This window comes from Notolepis coatsorum (assembly GCF_963971535.1).
Source record: "Notolepis coatsorum genome assembly, chromosome: 7".
NCBI lineage: Eukaryota > Metazoa > Chordata > Actinopteri > Aulopiformes > Paralepididae > Notolepis > Notolepis coatsorum.
Genome location: NC_140171.1, coordinates 72,641,233 through 72,656,685, shown reverse-complemented (window position 1 = coordinate 72,656,685; position 15,453 = coordinate 72,641,233). Strand labels below are relative to the sequence as shown.

General features: G+C 44.1%; 1 protein-coding gene across 1 annotated transcript in view; it reads right to left on the bottom strand.

Moving 5' to 3' along the window:
* tma16 (translation machinery associated 16 homolog) overlaps positions 1–9,211 on the bottom strand; it is a 31,801-nt gene extending 22,590 nt beyond the window's left edge. The window contains exons 1-5 of the mRNA XM_084319106.1: positions 9,123–9,211; positions 8,927–9,033; positions 8,689–8,726; positions 8,521–8,605; positions 7,778–7,926 (exon numbers count right to left, since the gene is read on the bottom strand). Of these exons, the coding sequence (XP_084175232.1) occupies positions 7,778–7,926; positions 8,521–8,605; positions 8,689–8,726; positions 8,927–9,033; positions 9,123–9,125 (382 nt within the window). The 5' untranslated portion in view covers positions 9,126–9,211. The remainder of the gene's footprint in view (positions 1–7,777; positions 7,927–8,520; positions 8,606–8,688; positions 8,727–8,926; positions 9,034–9,122) is intronic.
* Between the last annotated feature and the right edge of the window lie 6,242 nt (positions 9,212–15,453).

Genomic DNA, 15,453 nt, shown 5'->3' with positions numbered 1-15,453 from the left:
TATCCATAAACTTCAATCGGTTCGGATCCTTTGAATGAATGAGAATGTAAACAAACACGGCTTCACGTAGAAATCACTGACTGCGCTCAGAGAGGAGTCGTTCGGCAAAAAATAGTTCAGAGTATATCTGCTTAGAAAACATAATTGTCGAATTCAATTATTTTTAATTTCTCCACGTGGTAAATACATAGGTCACAACATGTTTACAGGAACGTTTTGGAGTTGTATTTGGAGTGTATTTCGTGACTGTAGGGCACTGTAGGGAACGTCAGGCTCAAACCCTCCCCCACTTCCAGTGATGAAGCTAAGCTACGCTAACAGAGCGACTGTTCCCTAAGCTAAATGCACGCACAGAGACAAAAAAGGTATGCATCTTCTTGTCTAACTCCAGGGAAGATGTTAAATAAGCTAATTTCCCAAAATGTTGGAGTTTTCCTTTAAGACTCCCGACCGCAGGCGCAAGAGTAGATTATGTCACGTCAATATGTTGAAGGCGTAAAATGATAGGGCTCAGATTGACCAGTCAGGGGTCAAGCCTGTGGCTGTTCTAACAGTTTCTGCATCTCCTATTGTAGCCGACTGTTCTGTGTCGAAGGAGATTTCTCAGGGCAGGTTGCCAAACACCCAGATACTAGGTGACTTGGACTCACACCTCTCGTACTTACCACTTCCTGAGCGTACGGATGTGGTGCGCCTACTTAGACGGCATATACGTTTGTTTTCTGATGTCCCTAGTCGTACTAATGTACTCGAGCATGACATTGATGTTGGTAGTGCAGGGCCAATTAAGCAACATGCCTACAGGGTGAATCCGGAAAAACGACGGATCTTGAGTAAGGAAGTAGACTATATGGTGAGACATGGCATTGCGGAGCCCAGTTCTAGTGCGTGGAGCTCCCCCTGCCTGCTTGTTGATAAGCCAGACTGGCTGCACTCATCGGTTCTGTACTGACTTCCGTAAAGTTAATGCAGTAACCAAGCCGGACTCGTACCCTCTTCCTCGGATGGACGACTGTATCGATCGGGTGGGTTCAGCAGCCTTTGTAAGTAAATTGGATTTGCTAAAGGGATACTGGCAGGTTCCGCTTACTCCGCGAGCACGTGAGATATCCGCTTTTGTCACACCAGAGTTTCTGCCAGTATACAGTGATGGCCTTTGGCATGCGAAATGCCCCAGCGACGTTTCAGCGACTAGTGAACAAGGTCCTGGCCGGGGTAGCGTTCTGTGAGGCATATCTGGATGACCTGGTTATCCACAGTTCCTCTTGGTCACAACATGTGGAGCATCTGGCGGAAGTGTTCAAGCGGTTGGGTGATGCTAACTTGACAGTTAACCTTGCAAAATGTGAATTTGGACAGGCCACGGTTACCTACCTGGGTAAGGTGGTTGGACGTGGGCATGTGTGCCCCATTGCAGCTAAGGTGGAGGCTATAGTGGGCTTCCCTGCTCCCACCACCAGGCGGGAGTTAAAGCGCTTCCTAGGTATGGCAGGGTACTATAGGAGTTTCTGTAGGAACTTTGCTTCTGTTGTTGCCCCTTTGACCAATCTGCTCAGTCCTAAGGTACCTTTCGTGTGGACTGAGACTTGTCAACAGTCTTTTGAGAGCATCAAGGGTATTCTGATTAGCGCTCCCGTTCTGTCAGCTCCCGATTTTCAACTGCCATTCAAGTTGGCAGTGGATGCTAGTGACCTCGGTGCTGGAGCCGTCCTCCTGCAAGAGGATGCATTAGAGGTAGAGCACCCAGTGTGCTACTTTTCTAAAAAGTTTGACAGGCATCAACTGCACTACTCTACTATAGAGAAGGAGGCGCTCGCTTTGGTTCTTGCCTTGAACCATTTTGATGTTTACGTTGGATCCTCCAGTTTACCCCTTGTTGTGTATACAGACCATAACCCTTTGGTTTTTCCTCGCAGCATGGTGAACTCGAACCATCGTTTGATGCGATGGAGTTTGTTCCTCCAAGCGTATAACTTGGATATTCGCCACATTCGTGGGAGGGACAACGTGCTAGCAGACGCCCTCTCACGGTCATAGTACCGGTGTTTGTGGTACCCGCTATCGCTGTTGTGGTGGTGGCCCTGACAACTAATGGGTCACAGTTTTTTTTTCTTTTTTTTTTTTTATGGGTTGTTGTGTGGTGGTTGCCTCTGGGGCAACCAGTTTGGTGGGGGAGGTGTTATGTACCAGGAGCCTGATCACTCCTGTGTCACTGTGCAGGCAGGCCTGATCACTCCTGTGTCACGGGGCATGCAGGTGAGGGCTGCCAATTAGTGCCGATTGGTTACCTGCTGGGAGCTTTAAAACCAGCCCTGGTAACACACATGCAGGGTCTGTGTTTAGAAGAGTGTGGGTTAACAGATAGATAGTCACGTTCTTCCAGTCCTTATCCTTTAGTTTACACTAGTAATTCCTTGATATAGTAGCACTTGAGTTAACACACAGGTTTTGGTGTCGGTTTTGCACATAGGTTGCGTGCCTTTGAGCCAGGGTCGTAACAGCGCCGTTTCCTGGAATTAGCCAGGATCACTCTGAAACTATACTTATATTCACAATCACCACGGTATAACACACGAACGTATACATGAAAAAATTTATTCTTTCACATATTGAACGATGGATAGTTGATGTCAAATGAGCCATAGTATTGTATCCATAGCTATAATATAGAATATAGATATAGCCCTGCAAACACTGCCACGCAGCCCTATCTCTTAGAGTGGTGGCGCAGTAGGAACTAAGGGCTAGGCCTCTGGCGCTGAAAGAGTCTGGGAAAAACAAGCATCTCACATCTTTCTGAATGCAAGTAATTTTTTTTTAAAGCTATGACAATAAAATAATCTAAATCTGGTATAATGTGATGAGCAAAGACGGTTCAGCTTTGAGCTCAATAGCAAGGTATTCAAATGGTGTAAATTTGCTATAGTGTTGATAGTCATGTCATGATGGAATAGTAAAATCAGGCTGTTCCAGTGTTTTTCCTACTGCACAGATATTTGGCATTTTCTTTCAATTACAGGTTACAAACAGCCATGTTGGAAGAAAGAGAACTACAAACATTTTGTGCACGGCCACTATTAACACATTGAGTGCCACGGACACGTTTTGTCGTTAGTTCATGCCGACCTTTGAGTACCCCCGACGCTATATAGCGTTTGTTTGTCGTATTTTTTTTATTGGCGATTTGAATTCATATTTCATCAATCGAGCCTCGGGTTAGTGCTGCAGTCTCTCTGAGCTCAATTGGGAAGATACCGCCTCCTATCGTCTCTCCCTGTGTAACTGCACCCCATTACTTTACACTGCTGAAGGGGGGGGGGGGGGGGGGGGGGGCAGTTTCCTCATTTTACTTTTCCATCAAGCCAACTGAAGGATCGATTGTGCTCGCCGGCCCGGAAAACGCATGGATTATGTATTTACAGGACCCAACACTAGGGTTGCACGGTATACAGGTATTAGTATAGTACCGCAATACTAGAGTGTTCGAAATGATACTATACTGCGTTTGGGGGAAAAAAATTTACTTTTTTTATTTATTCATTTATGCATGCGAATGCCTTATTGGAGCACAGCGCTGCTGTCAATGGTGACGTTGCGCTAGTTTACCGGAAGCAACCTTCTGGAATGAAGAACAACAAACTCTAGTTGAGACGAGAGCCGGCATGGCCCGTCCAGCGAACGTTGGCATCGACGGCACGACCGCAGCGCCGACAGGAGCCACCGCAGCACGCGGCGCCGGCCATCGTGGCCATCAGCAGTCGCAGTGAGGATCCCCGCCGACCGACGCCGGCCGGCCAGCCCTGACCAGAGCCGCAGCTCCACGCGGGGTGCGCCAGCCAGCCAACACCAACCAACAAAGATCCCCACCGCGCCAATTAGTTATCATAACCATCGGCAGTCGCGGTGAGGATCTTCGTTGACCAGCACCGGCCGGCCAGCACACCCCGCACGGGGCGAACACGGCCGGCGCCAGCCCGCACAGCCGGCGAGACGCGGCTCCAGCCGGCGAGCCGCGGCTCCAGCTGGCGGCGGCCGACGGAGATCCCCACCGTGACCGCCGACGGTTGTGGCGGCCGGCGTCGCGTGCCGCAGCGGCTCCCGCCACGGTCACGCCGCCGATGCCAACACTCGCCGGACGAGCCATGCCGGCTCCTGTGACTATAGTTCCTTATACGAGCATTAGAAAATGTCCACAATGCTATTCGCAAGAATAGAAAATAAATTGAAATGCCTAATAATAGCCTAAACTGCCGTGCTGAAAGCTAATAAACACAGCATCTCTATGGCTTAGTCACAAACGTGATTTATACAGAGACATTTGACAATTGCCCATTAATTAAGCATTACATCACACGCAGGAGTGGTTTGTGACCAATAAACCATGCCTAGGGGTGGTTGTTAGGCCCGAGGCGCAGCCGAGGGTCGTTAGACCCCCCTAGGCATGGTTTATTGGTCACAAATCACGACTGCACGTGGTGTAAAGCTTTTATACAACTGCCAGATTCATCCAACCTTATTTCTATACAATAAACACACATTAATCGAAGATTTATTGAAAAAACCATCCGCCAGAAAAAGTAGTTCCCACAACTCCATGTGGAAGCAGCTTGAAGTGCATCCAACCAAACTAACACATCCAACTGTGTATTATTGGAATGATTGAGAGAAGTTGCCTCATGTGGAAGCAGCTTGAAGTGCATCCAACCAACTAACACATCCAACTGTGTATTATTGGAATGATTGATTGAAAATTTTATTACCAGATGCAGAATATAAAGTAGGTAAAACAAATTAAAACGTTTTCTTTGCCCTATAGGAAAAAAACGTTTTCTTTGCCCTATTTTTTTATTTATTTCTTTTAGCCTAAACTTAACCAGTTGGAAACCAGGGGTACAGTAATAAAATTAGCAATCAACCAATCAATCAATTCAATAGACCATGCTCACTTAAAACAGCGCTGCTTCTCTCTCAGTCTGACTCCCCCGCTGTTGCAGACAGGAGTGTGTGTGTGTGCGTGTGTGTGTGTGTGTGTGTGTCACAGTGTGTGTGTGCGTGTGTGTGTGTATGTGTGTGTGTGTGTGTGTGTGTGTATGTGTGTGTGTGTGTTTGTGGGTACGCCAGCGTCGGGAGAACGCTGCAGTCAGTAGAAAGTAGGAAGGAAGAAATTTAAATCAATCAATTAATCTATCAATCAATCCGCGATTTTTCTTTTGTTCTAGATTGAGTCAATTCCCATCAATTACATCATCCAACATTGTTTAAAGGACTAACACATTCCCCTTGACAGAATCGCTTCATATTTAGTCGTTATGGTGCTTTCAACATAACCATTTGTTGTCCGCGATCCTGTTTTCTCCCGGAGTGAGCCGGGGAGGGTTATGTGATTTGGTTGTGGGCGGGTCCTGAGCCCAGGACCGTGGATTGTTGCCAATAAAGACGTGTGAATGGCCAATCAGAATCGAGAAATTTGCATGCCGTTGTATAATGGTTCATACATACTGTATAAAGACAACGGAAATCTATTTTATTTTTGTTAAACAGCCTACAATATGACATAACCTAGTTCTAGATTATGATAGGCTATAATCAGTCTCACTCATCAAAATGTTTTCTAGGTAACTTATGGTATCTCAAACTAATTAGGCCCTCTGCTATGACAAATGTATAATAATACAACCATACTTTTTCTACCCCTTGAATTTTTTTTAACTACAGAAGTCTGCTGCATTTGGCTCACAGAGTGACTCCCCCCACTCAGAAGCAACCTAACTTCCGCTTTTTTTAGCAGCATATTAAGTACACAAATTAGTCCAAAGATGATAAAAGGCTCAACAGGGCAGTCGCAGAGTTCATCTGTATGGACCAAGTTCCAATATATATACAGTTGAGAAAGCTGGGTTCAGAAACCTTGTACAGCAACTGTTTTGAGTGCAAAAAAAGTTATCCAGCATTTTGAATGCCATTGCTTTTCATTTAATTTATTTATTCTCGTCATTGTTGCGTTTTAAAATAAAGAACAATAATGACATCTGAGAGTGTTTCCCTGATTTTGAGGAAAAGTATCGAAAGTATCGAAATTAATATTGGTATAGTATCGAAACTAAAATGTTGGTATCATGACAACCCTACCCAACACTGTAATCAATAAGCGTGATCGATATTTGGAATGGCGATCAGGAATTGGAATAATCTTTTTGGATAACATCTGATCTCAGGTAAGGAATTTAGCAGTCTTAGGATAATCAGAGCTCTTTTCACAGAGATAAGCGTTTGCCCTATGCGTGTGTCTGTGTGTGTGCGATCAGGAAATGAGAGAATCGATATTTCATCCAGCCTCTATAGCATGCATAAGTACAGATATACTATCGATAATCTAGCGTTTATTTGAAAACTATTCATAAATAGGCCGAAAAATTTCAACGTTTGTGTATGCTAGAATATTCCAGTAAATGCCTTTTATCACGGAATCTATATATTTTCCTGAAAAACGAGGGCTTTTCAAAATGCTGTAAAACGAAAATGAACCGATTAAAAAACAATCAGTTTCGACTATGTTTACTGCAAACAAGTCATTGATAAGCGACACGCAGATTAGACACATAGCCATAATTTAAGACAGAGATTATGCGTTCACAACGCTATCATTGAAGTGGGTCCTGGCATTTAACCATGTTTCCCATGTTAATGGCCGGCACTGAAAGTGTTAAGTTAGTGAAAATATTTCTTCAGTCCAATGCATCAAAACATCAACAAAGCCAGTGGTTGGGCAATAATAGTGCTTCAACAGTGCGTGTGTGTTTGTTGTTACGACCCTGGGTCATTACAGGAATATGTTCCTTTTGTTTGTCTCTCTCTGTGTCATGTCGTGTGTCTGTACGTGTACGAGTGTGAGAGTGTGTGACACCGATTGGCTGGGTGCAAGATGTCTGGCCCCGCCTCACCGTAACATCCTTCCCGCTGGTTGGCTCACTGGTTAGCTGGGCTCCTGCTATAAACACCTTGCCCGGGAGTTACCATATACATGGATAAGCAGGAGAGCAGCAGCGGACTTGTCCTTCACCACCCTCCAAACCATCATTAGCTGCCTTTATTACATGGCATTTTAACATTCGCCGAAATGCTTGATTGTGATTGGTCAATAGCGCTCGTCAGAGGTCCGTTATTACTCGATAACGGACCTCTGCCGAGCAATAATGACCGCTGTGCGCAGCTGTAGCAATCAAGCCCACTGACACACACTGCATCAGTGCAGCTAATCTGACACACCTGCCGGCTGCTGGCGAAGCTGCCGGCGATGACAGCGGAGCGACAGAACAGAACTGCGTCTGCATTTGATCTCGTCTTGTCGATGGTGTAAAATGAATTAGGTATATTGTTAGTAAGTTAGCCATGTAATAAGCGGGATAATGTATAGCTATACTCTGTCATTGTCGCAAAATAATTGACCTTCACTACGTTTAAAGAACACCTCGGCGAGGCGCCTCTGTGTTCTAAACTCTGTGTCGGTCAATTATTTTGCGACAATGACCTCGTAGCTATACATTATCCCTTACGTAGTTAATCCTTGTGTAGTAAATGTCTTATTTACTCTACCTCTTATATACACACACATGTAAATACCCATCAGTACCATTAATTAAATGGCTGCATTGTCTTTTTCTGGTAAACCTGCCATTTCTGTGAATGGTTTGAAGAGAAGGGGTCCTTTCTTTGATGTTGTTCTGGTTCCCCTAAGCTGGGGCACAACATAATGTGTATATGAGAGACACAGACTCACCAAATCCATTGTTCTCATACTGCTCCCTCTCTCTCTCTGCGGTCTGTATGATGACCGTTTCTCTGGCACCATGGAGGCGACCCTGACGACCCTTGATCCCATTCACAAGCTCAATCTGCTCCAGCTCACAGTCGAATCGGTGAATGTACCTGGAAACACACATGATGCAGTCTATCAGACATCATCATAAGGTAATCTCACTGGCCACTAGCCTGGAAGCCAGTCGGTGCAAGCCCTCTTTAACTTCATTCAAATAGGGTACACATACTTGGAACAAGCCATCTTTACCTTCCTTCAAATAGGGTACACATACACATACTTGAAACAAGCCATCTTTACCTTCCTTCAAACAGGGTACACATACACACACTGGGAACAAGCCATCTTTAACTTCATTCAAATAGGGTACACATACACACACTGGGAACAAGCCATCTTTACCCTCCTTCAAATAGGGTACACATACACACACTGGGAACAAGCCATCGATCTTTACCTTCCTTAAAATAGGGTACACATACACACACTGGGAACAAGGCACAAGCCATCTTTACCTTCCTTCAAATAGGGTACACATACACACACTGGGAACAAGCCATCTTTAACTTCATTCAAATAGGGTACACACATACACACTGAAAGCAAGCCCTTTACATTTATTCAAACAGGGTACACACACAGAGTGCCAGGTGGTACAAAGACCAAAACAAAAACAAAACTATTTGACAAACAAAGGTTCTCACCTCTCAATAATGTCACAGGCATCCTTTTTTGTGAATTCTGTTTTTGCAGGATCCAGCTGGCCCTGGAACCAAAGCAGCTTCTCGCCTGAGGGTCAACACACACCGCAGATTTATTGATAGTGCCACCTCTTTCAGTCCTCATGTAAATAAAGAGAAAGAAATACTCACCAATGCTATGTAGACGGGTCGCTTTCTCGTTTTTCTGCCTGCAATATCAGAAAGAGTGCTATGATGCAATGATGGCAACGTTACATGCTGCATTCTGTCCAGCATGTCCATATGGATTCAACATTAGCTAGGCTAAATAACGTAGCTCGTGTGCATTACCAGGATATTTAAGTAGACATGCTCAGCCACAATATAGCTAGTAACACAATCGTATTATTTGACACACGCTTTCACCCACTTCTCTTTCTTTCCCAGGCGTAATTCTTCTCGGGCAAGGTAGGCAGCCTTCCTACTGTACGGATGGCAAACCTTCTCCGGCTTCGCCTTTCCTTTATTTGCCTTTGGCTGAAAGATTGGGAGGGACATTAAAATGATTAAAACACATGTAGCCTGTTGTTTTCCGAGCAAACGTTATTCACCCAAAACGATCTTACCATTTTCCACGTGTGTTTTTCTGTTGACAACCTAAGCGGAAGTTGCCTGCCTGCCTGGTCCGTCTCTAAATGACGTCCGGTGTTCTGCCAAATTCTACTGCACACCCGAATTCTGCTGCCAGCGCTCCTGCGCATGACCCACAATCGTTCACTCAACAATATTTTTTGTAAAGGTAATTGTAATCTGCAGTTCATAAGCACTTCACTTTTCATTACTGTAAATTTCTAATAGTATTGTAGGGGGACCCTGATGTAAACAAGACTTTCATTACTGTAAATTTCTAATAGTATTGTAGGGGGACCCTGATGTAAACAAGACGAAAGTCTTTCTCTGGTCTGCATCCCCTTGTGTGTATTGAGCTGTACTGTTTTGTACCCATTCTGCAATCTGTTAATAACGTTTTCAATCAATCAATTGTAATTGTAGTAATAGCTTATATTGTAATTACATGATAAGTACAATCATAACAAGTGATAGAGCGCATTTAATATTTGTTTTACTTATTTAAAGGTAGAATATAATGTTGTCAAACAGCAACTTCTAGGCAAAAGAGCCTAGCGTATTATGCACTTTGTTTAAAATAGTTTTGTCTGATGTGTGGGTTGGAGTTTGGAGAGGTTGCTATAGCTGGCCACAGCACAGGCTCTGTCAAGAGAAGTCTGGAGAAATTCAGAGTATAATAAGTTATGATATAGCTAGCTATGTATTCTATTACAGCTAGCTATAGTAACTTATTTAGTGTGAATTTCTGACCTCTCTTGACAGAGCCTGAGGTGTGGCCAGCAAAAGCAACCCTCGTGCACTATCTCAATTCGAACCCACACTAAACAAAAAAATAAATAAAAAAGTAAACAAAGTAAACGTGCAGTACCCAATAGCGACTCTTTTGCCAAGAGGTCACTGTTTGACAGCATTACAGATTATACTTTTAAGTACAAAAGTGGTACCATGGTGACACATGACTTTTACCATGACACTACCATGCGTACCATGGTAAACTAGAAAAGTGTGCTCCGTAGAGTGCAAATCTCCATGGTGGCAGCATAGACCAATGAAAACAAATCTCCCCACACAAAAAATGGCTGGTTTAAACAGGAAGTGACAGATGTTATTTTATTTAGAAAAACCCAAACCGGAAGCCTTAGCAAAGAGGGTAATAATAGGAAGGGATATCAGCCGTGAAAATGAAGGAGGCGATGTCCTCACTGACAACTCAATGCACGTCATTCATGTCATTAGCGAAATTTACTTGTGCAATAGCAATCAACTGCTTAAATATCAGGAATGTCAATTTCAATATTGTAAATAAAATAATTTCTCAATTTGATGTAAAAAAAACTAGCTAAATCGTTAGCCTACCTTACCATTGTTTGTAAATCATCAGAAAAGGTGAAATACGTCATCAGTATGCACCCAAAATATAACAGAAATCCCTTTAAAAAAAGTTGTTTTTAACCTGTTCCACATGATGTGAAAATCTGCATAAAATATATACCTAGGTAAATGGAATATTGCTCCACTTCTACAAGGGCTATTTGCATATTCTTGGTATCTAGGTACATCTATGGACCTCAGGGAATGTATTCACAGTGTCAGAAATATTGTGTCTATTACTAGGCTTGCTTAAATTGTGATGAAACAAAGGAGAATATGAATTATGATTTTTCTTTGCATCTTTGACAGTGAATAACACCATGATAATAATGACCAAACTTAAGAAACTCGTTCAGTACCTTCTTGAGATCATGTGTACAAAGAATCTAAGGAAATTAATAAAGGGAAGATGATAAAACCGAAGGTTCTGTAGATACAGTACTGAATTCTCCCATCCGGACCAATGCAATTTGAAATATTATTATAGAATATATAATATGATGCTTATACATTACCTTATTATAGCCAATTCGCACATTTATATATATATTATCTTTCAAATGCCCGAGTTCAATTTGGATTTAGTATCACCAGGCGTGCATAAGAACAGATAATGATATCTACTGTAATCTAGTGTACTTTTTTATTTTCCCCACAGTGCAACCGTTTTGAAACTAATTTCAGATCTAATTGTTCATACATGCTAACAATAGGGAGGAGAAACTAACTGCGTTTCAATATTTGTCAAAAACGTTACCTTTTGTGGCTTATCGCGAATCATAACAATTATTGATATGATTCATTCAGAATGCTGAACTTTGAACCCCCCCAGTCTCTGACAGGAAGTAGTTAAAATTCCAATGCTGGTCGACAGCTATGCATGTCCTCTACAAAATGGCCGCAAAAAGACTACAATTCCCATGGTTCAAAATGTCCATTTCCGTTTCAGGCTTGGACTCACTAGACGATCGAAAATCGAAAACCGAAAACTTAAAACTATCTAAGGACACTTTTAACCTATTGCTAAACTAACTTATTGGTGGTAATATACATTCTACATGCTTTTGTGACATGTTAGTGATTAACACTTTGGGTGCCATGGGTTAAATTCATTATATACCATAGGTTGCCGGCTCTATTTGTCTATGGAGAAAGAGATGTGGAAAGAGATGGCGCTGCTCCGACCGGCTGCCTTTCTGTTCGCTCCGTCGAGACTGTGTTTACTTTTGTTAATATTTATAGTTTTTAGAGTTTTGTTCGTACCAACTGTTGGTGCATTTAATGTATATGACCGTCAGTCACTCATAGACATTGGATTACGGGAAACTTACCAACTGGATTACTCACTGGACCAGCTTTCCGAACCGCATCAATGGCCTGAAGAAATTCTCCGGAGATTAGGACCAGATCCTTTGTTCCTAGATCCCAGGAAAAGACGACGAGGAAAGAGGGCTGGGATCCGTAACAGGCTGAGATCCAGACGCCACCGTACACCACTGCCCAGTATATTGCTAGCCAATGTACAATCAATTGACAATAAACTGGATGACATCCGAGCAAGGATTCAATATCAAAGAGACGTTAGGGACTGCAACGTCCTCTGCTTCACCGAAACATGGCTCACACCGGAGGTTCCAGACCACGCAATTCAACCAGCAGATCACTTCTTTATCCATCGCAAGGATCGGACATCAGAGTCCGGTAAACAACGTGGAGGAGGTATTGCCTTCATGTTTAACAAAAATTGGAGCGATCCAACTAACGTGAAGGAATTATCCAACCACTGCTCCCCAGAACTGGAATATATAACCATCAAGTGTCGTCCTTTCTTCCTCCCGAGGGAGTTAACGGCGATCGTCCTGATCGGAGTGTATATTCCACGGCAAGCCAGCAACAAGGTTGCGCTCTCCAGACTCCACGACGAGGTAAATAGAATACAAGTGGCAAACGTTAACGCCGCCATTTTGGTTCTGGGTGATTTCAATAGCGCCAATCTGAGAAAGGTATTGCCTGACTTCTATCAGCATGTGACTTGCAACACCAGAGGCGGTAACATCCTAGATCACTGTTACACGCAATTTAAAGGTGGCTACAAGGCTCATTCTGATAGTGGCTTTGGTAAATCAGATCACGCGTCCATCTTTCTTTCACCAAAGTACAAACAGAGAATTAAAAGTACTCCCGTAGTCTCGCGAGAGGTGCAGAAATGGGATTTGACGTCAGAGGAGACGATCCGGTCAGTGTTTCACTACACAGACTGGAATGTGTTCCGCGACACAGATAACATTAATGTCTACACGGAGACAGTGCTGGACTATGTTTGTACTAGGGTGAAAGAAACAATCCCCACTACCAAAATGAAAGTTTACCCAAATCAAAAACCCTGGGTAGACAAATCCGTCCGTGAAGCTCTGAGAGAGCGCACCAAAGCATACAACGACGGCCTAGTGGCAGGCAACATGAATGACCACAAGGTGGCGCGATACAACGTAAGGAGGACAGTGTCAGAGGCCAAACGGCGCTACAGGGATAAAATTGAACTCCAGTTTGAACAAGCTGACTCTAGAGCTATGTGGCAGGGGCTCAAAACGATGACAGACTACAAAGGCGCCTCCCTCAAACTGAACAGTGACATCTCCTTAGCAAATGACCTCAATACCTTCTATGCGAGGTTTGATGCTGGTAATAACAACACCAGCTCACAAGCCTCGGCAATGGGGGGGGGGGGGGGGGGGGCGGCTGCTGATGGAGGCGCAGTGTTCAGGGTAACAGAGCATGAGGTGAGGCGGACCTTTAAAAAAGTGAATATCAGGAAGGCAGCAGGTCCGGACGGCATCCCCGGCCGCGTCCTAAAAGTCTGTGCCGACCAACTGGCCCCAGTATTCACTGACATATTTAACCTGTCCTTAGAACAGGCTGTCATCCCCACCTGCCTGAAGAAGTCCACTATTATCCCTGTACCCAAAAAATCCAAGCCTGCTTGCCTCAACGACTACCGCCCTGTAGCTCTCACCTCCATAGCCATGAAGTGCTTTGAGAAGCTAGTAAAGGGCTACATCTGCTCCTCCCTCCCCATCAACATGGACCCCCTGCAATTTGCATACCGCCCCAACAGGTCCACGGAGGACGCCATATCCCATGTGCTGCACACAGCAGCATCACACCTGGACAAGAGGCAGGGGAACTATGTGAGAATGCTATTCATCGACTACAGCTCGGCATTCAATACCATAGTCCCCTCCATACTCATAGCCAAGCTCAGGGACCTGGGCTTGGGCTATGACCTCTGCCAGTGGGTCTTGGACTTCCTGACTGGCAGACCCCAGGTGGTGAGAGCAGGCAACTGCACCTCCTCATCCATCACCCTCAACATAGGGGCCCCCCAGGGCTGTGTTCTGAGTCCCCTCCTCTACTCCCTGTACACACACGACTGTGTGGCTCAGCGGAGTAGCAATACAATCATCAAATTTGCTGACGACACAGTGGTGGTGGGCCTGATCTCTGCCAACGACGAGAGGGCCTACCTGGAAGAGGTCAAGGTCCTGGCGGGATGGTGCCAGGAAAACAGCCTCTCCCTGAACGTCAGCAAAACAAAGGAGATGATTGTGGACTTCAGGAGGTCGGGGGTCAAGGACTACAGCCCCCTCAGCATCGACGGGGCACCGGTTGAGAGAGTCAACAGCTTTAAGTACCTCGGAGCCTACATATCCGAGGACTTGACATGGACCACACACATTGACAGTGTTGTGAAGAAGGCACGACAACGCCTCTACTTCCTCAGGCGCCTAAGGAAGTTCCAAGTCAGCCAGAAGATCCTTAAGAACTTCTACTCATGTACAATAGAGAGCATCTTGACCGGCAACATCACCTCCTGGTTTGGGAATAGCACTGCACAAGACCGAAGCAGACTACAAAGAGTGACACGTTCAGCCGAACGCACAATTGGAGGGGGGCTCCCCACCCTCCAGAACATTTACTACAAGCGTTGCAAGGGCAAGGCTAAGAGAATCATTAAAGACTCCAGCCACCCGAACAACTGCCTCTTTGAACTGCTGCGGTCAGGCAAGCGATACCGGAGTCTCAAGGCGAGCACAGAAAGACTCAGAAGAAGCTTCTATCCCCAGGCCATCAGGCTGCTAAACGAACAATGAATGAACACTACACAACAACAACCACCAAACGCACATAGCACACACATCCACACGCACACACTCACTTTAAACAAACACACTGTAGCACCCACTCCACACACTTTATAGCACACACTCACTTTAAACAAACACACTGTAGCACCCACTCCCCACACTTTATATTTATGGATGAAGGATTGCACTACAACTCGTACACCTTACTGTAAATTGTACCTAAAATTGTACCTCATCCCATTTCTGCTTTGCACTAGATAGTACTGTACATTAGTACACTGCATAGTATTGTGTATTGTATATTATATGGTAACTCAGAACATTGTACATATGTCTATACCGAACACTGTGACCTAATTTTTCTTCTTCTAAATTCATGCTATATTATGTTATTATGTTATTTGATACTATCTTGTCTAGCACAGTCTCTGGAGCGTAACAGTAAGACGCATTTTGTATGAAAGTATTCTGTACTTCTGTATGACAACTATTAAAGAACTTGAACTTGAAGTACCCCTTCTTTGCATGGCTATAACTTTTTAAATTCTATTGCTACATTGCCATTATTAGGGCCCATTCAAAGTCCTATATGTATTGTTCATTGTGTAGCAACGTTAAACTTTTTCATTCACATATTCATAGTAAAGTATGGTCTAATGTATAAGTATGTTTTCATCTCTTTCTGCAGCTTTCTCCAGAACGTGATCTATAGCCCCAAATGCATTATATTGATGATGAAATACAGTTTGATGGCAATCGGGGCGATATAAAAAATTTCAATTGGACGTACTTCTAGAATGATCTACGTATG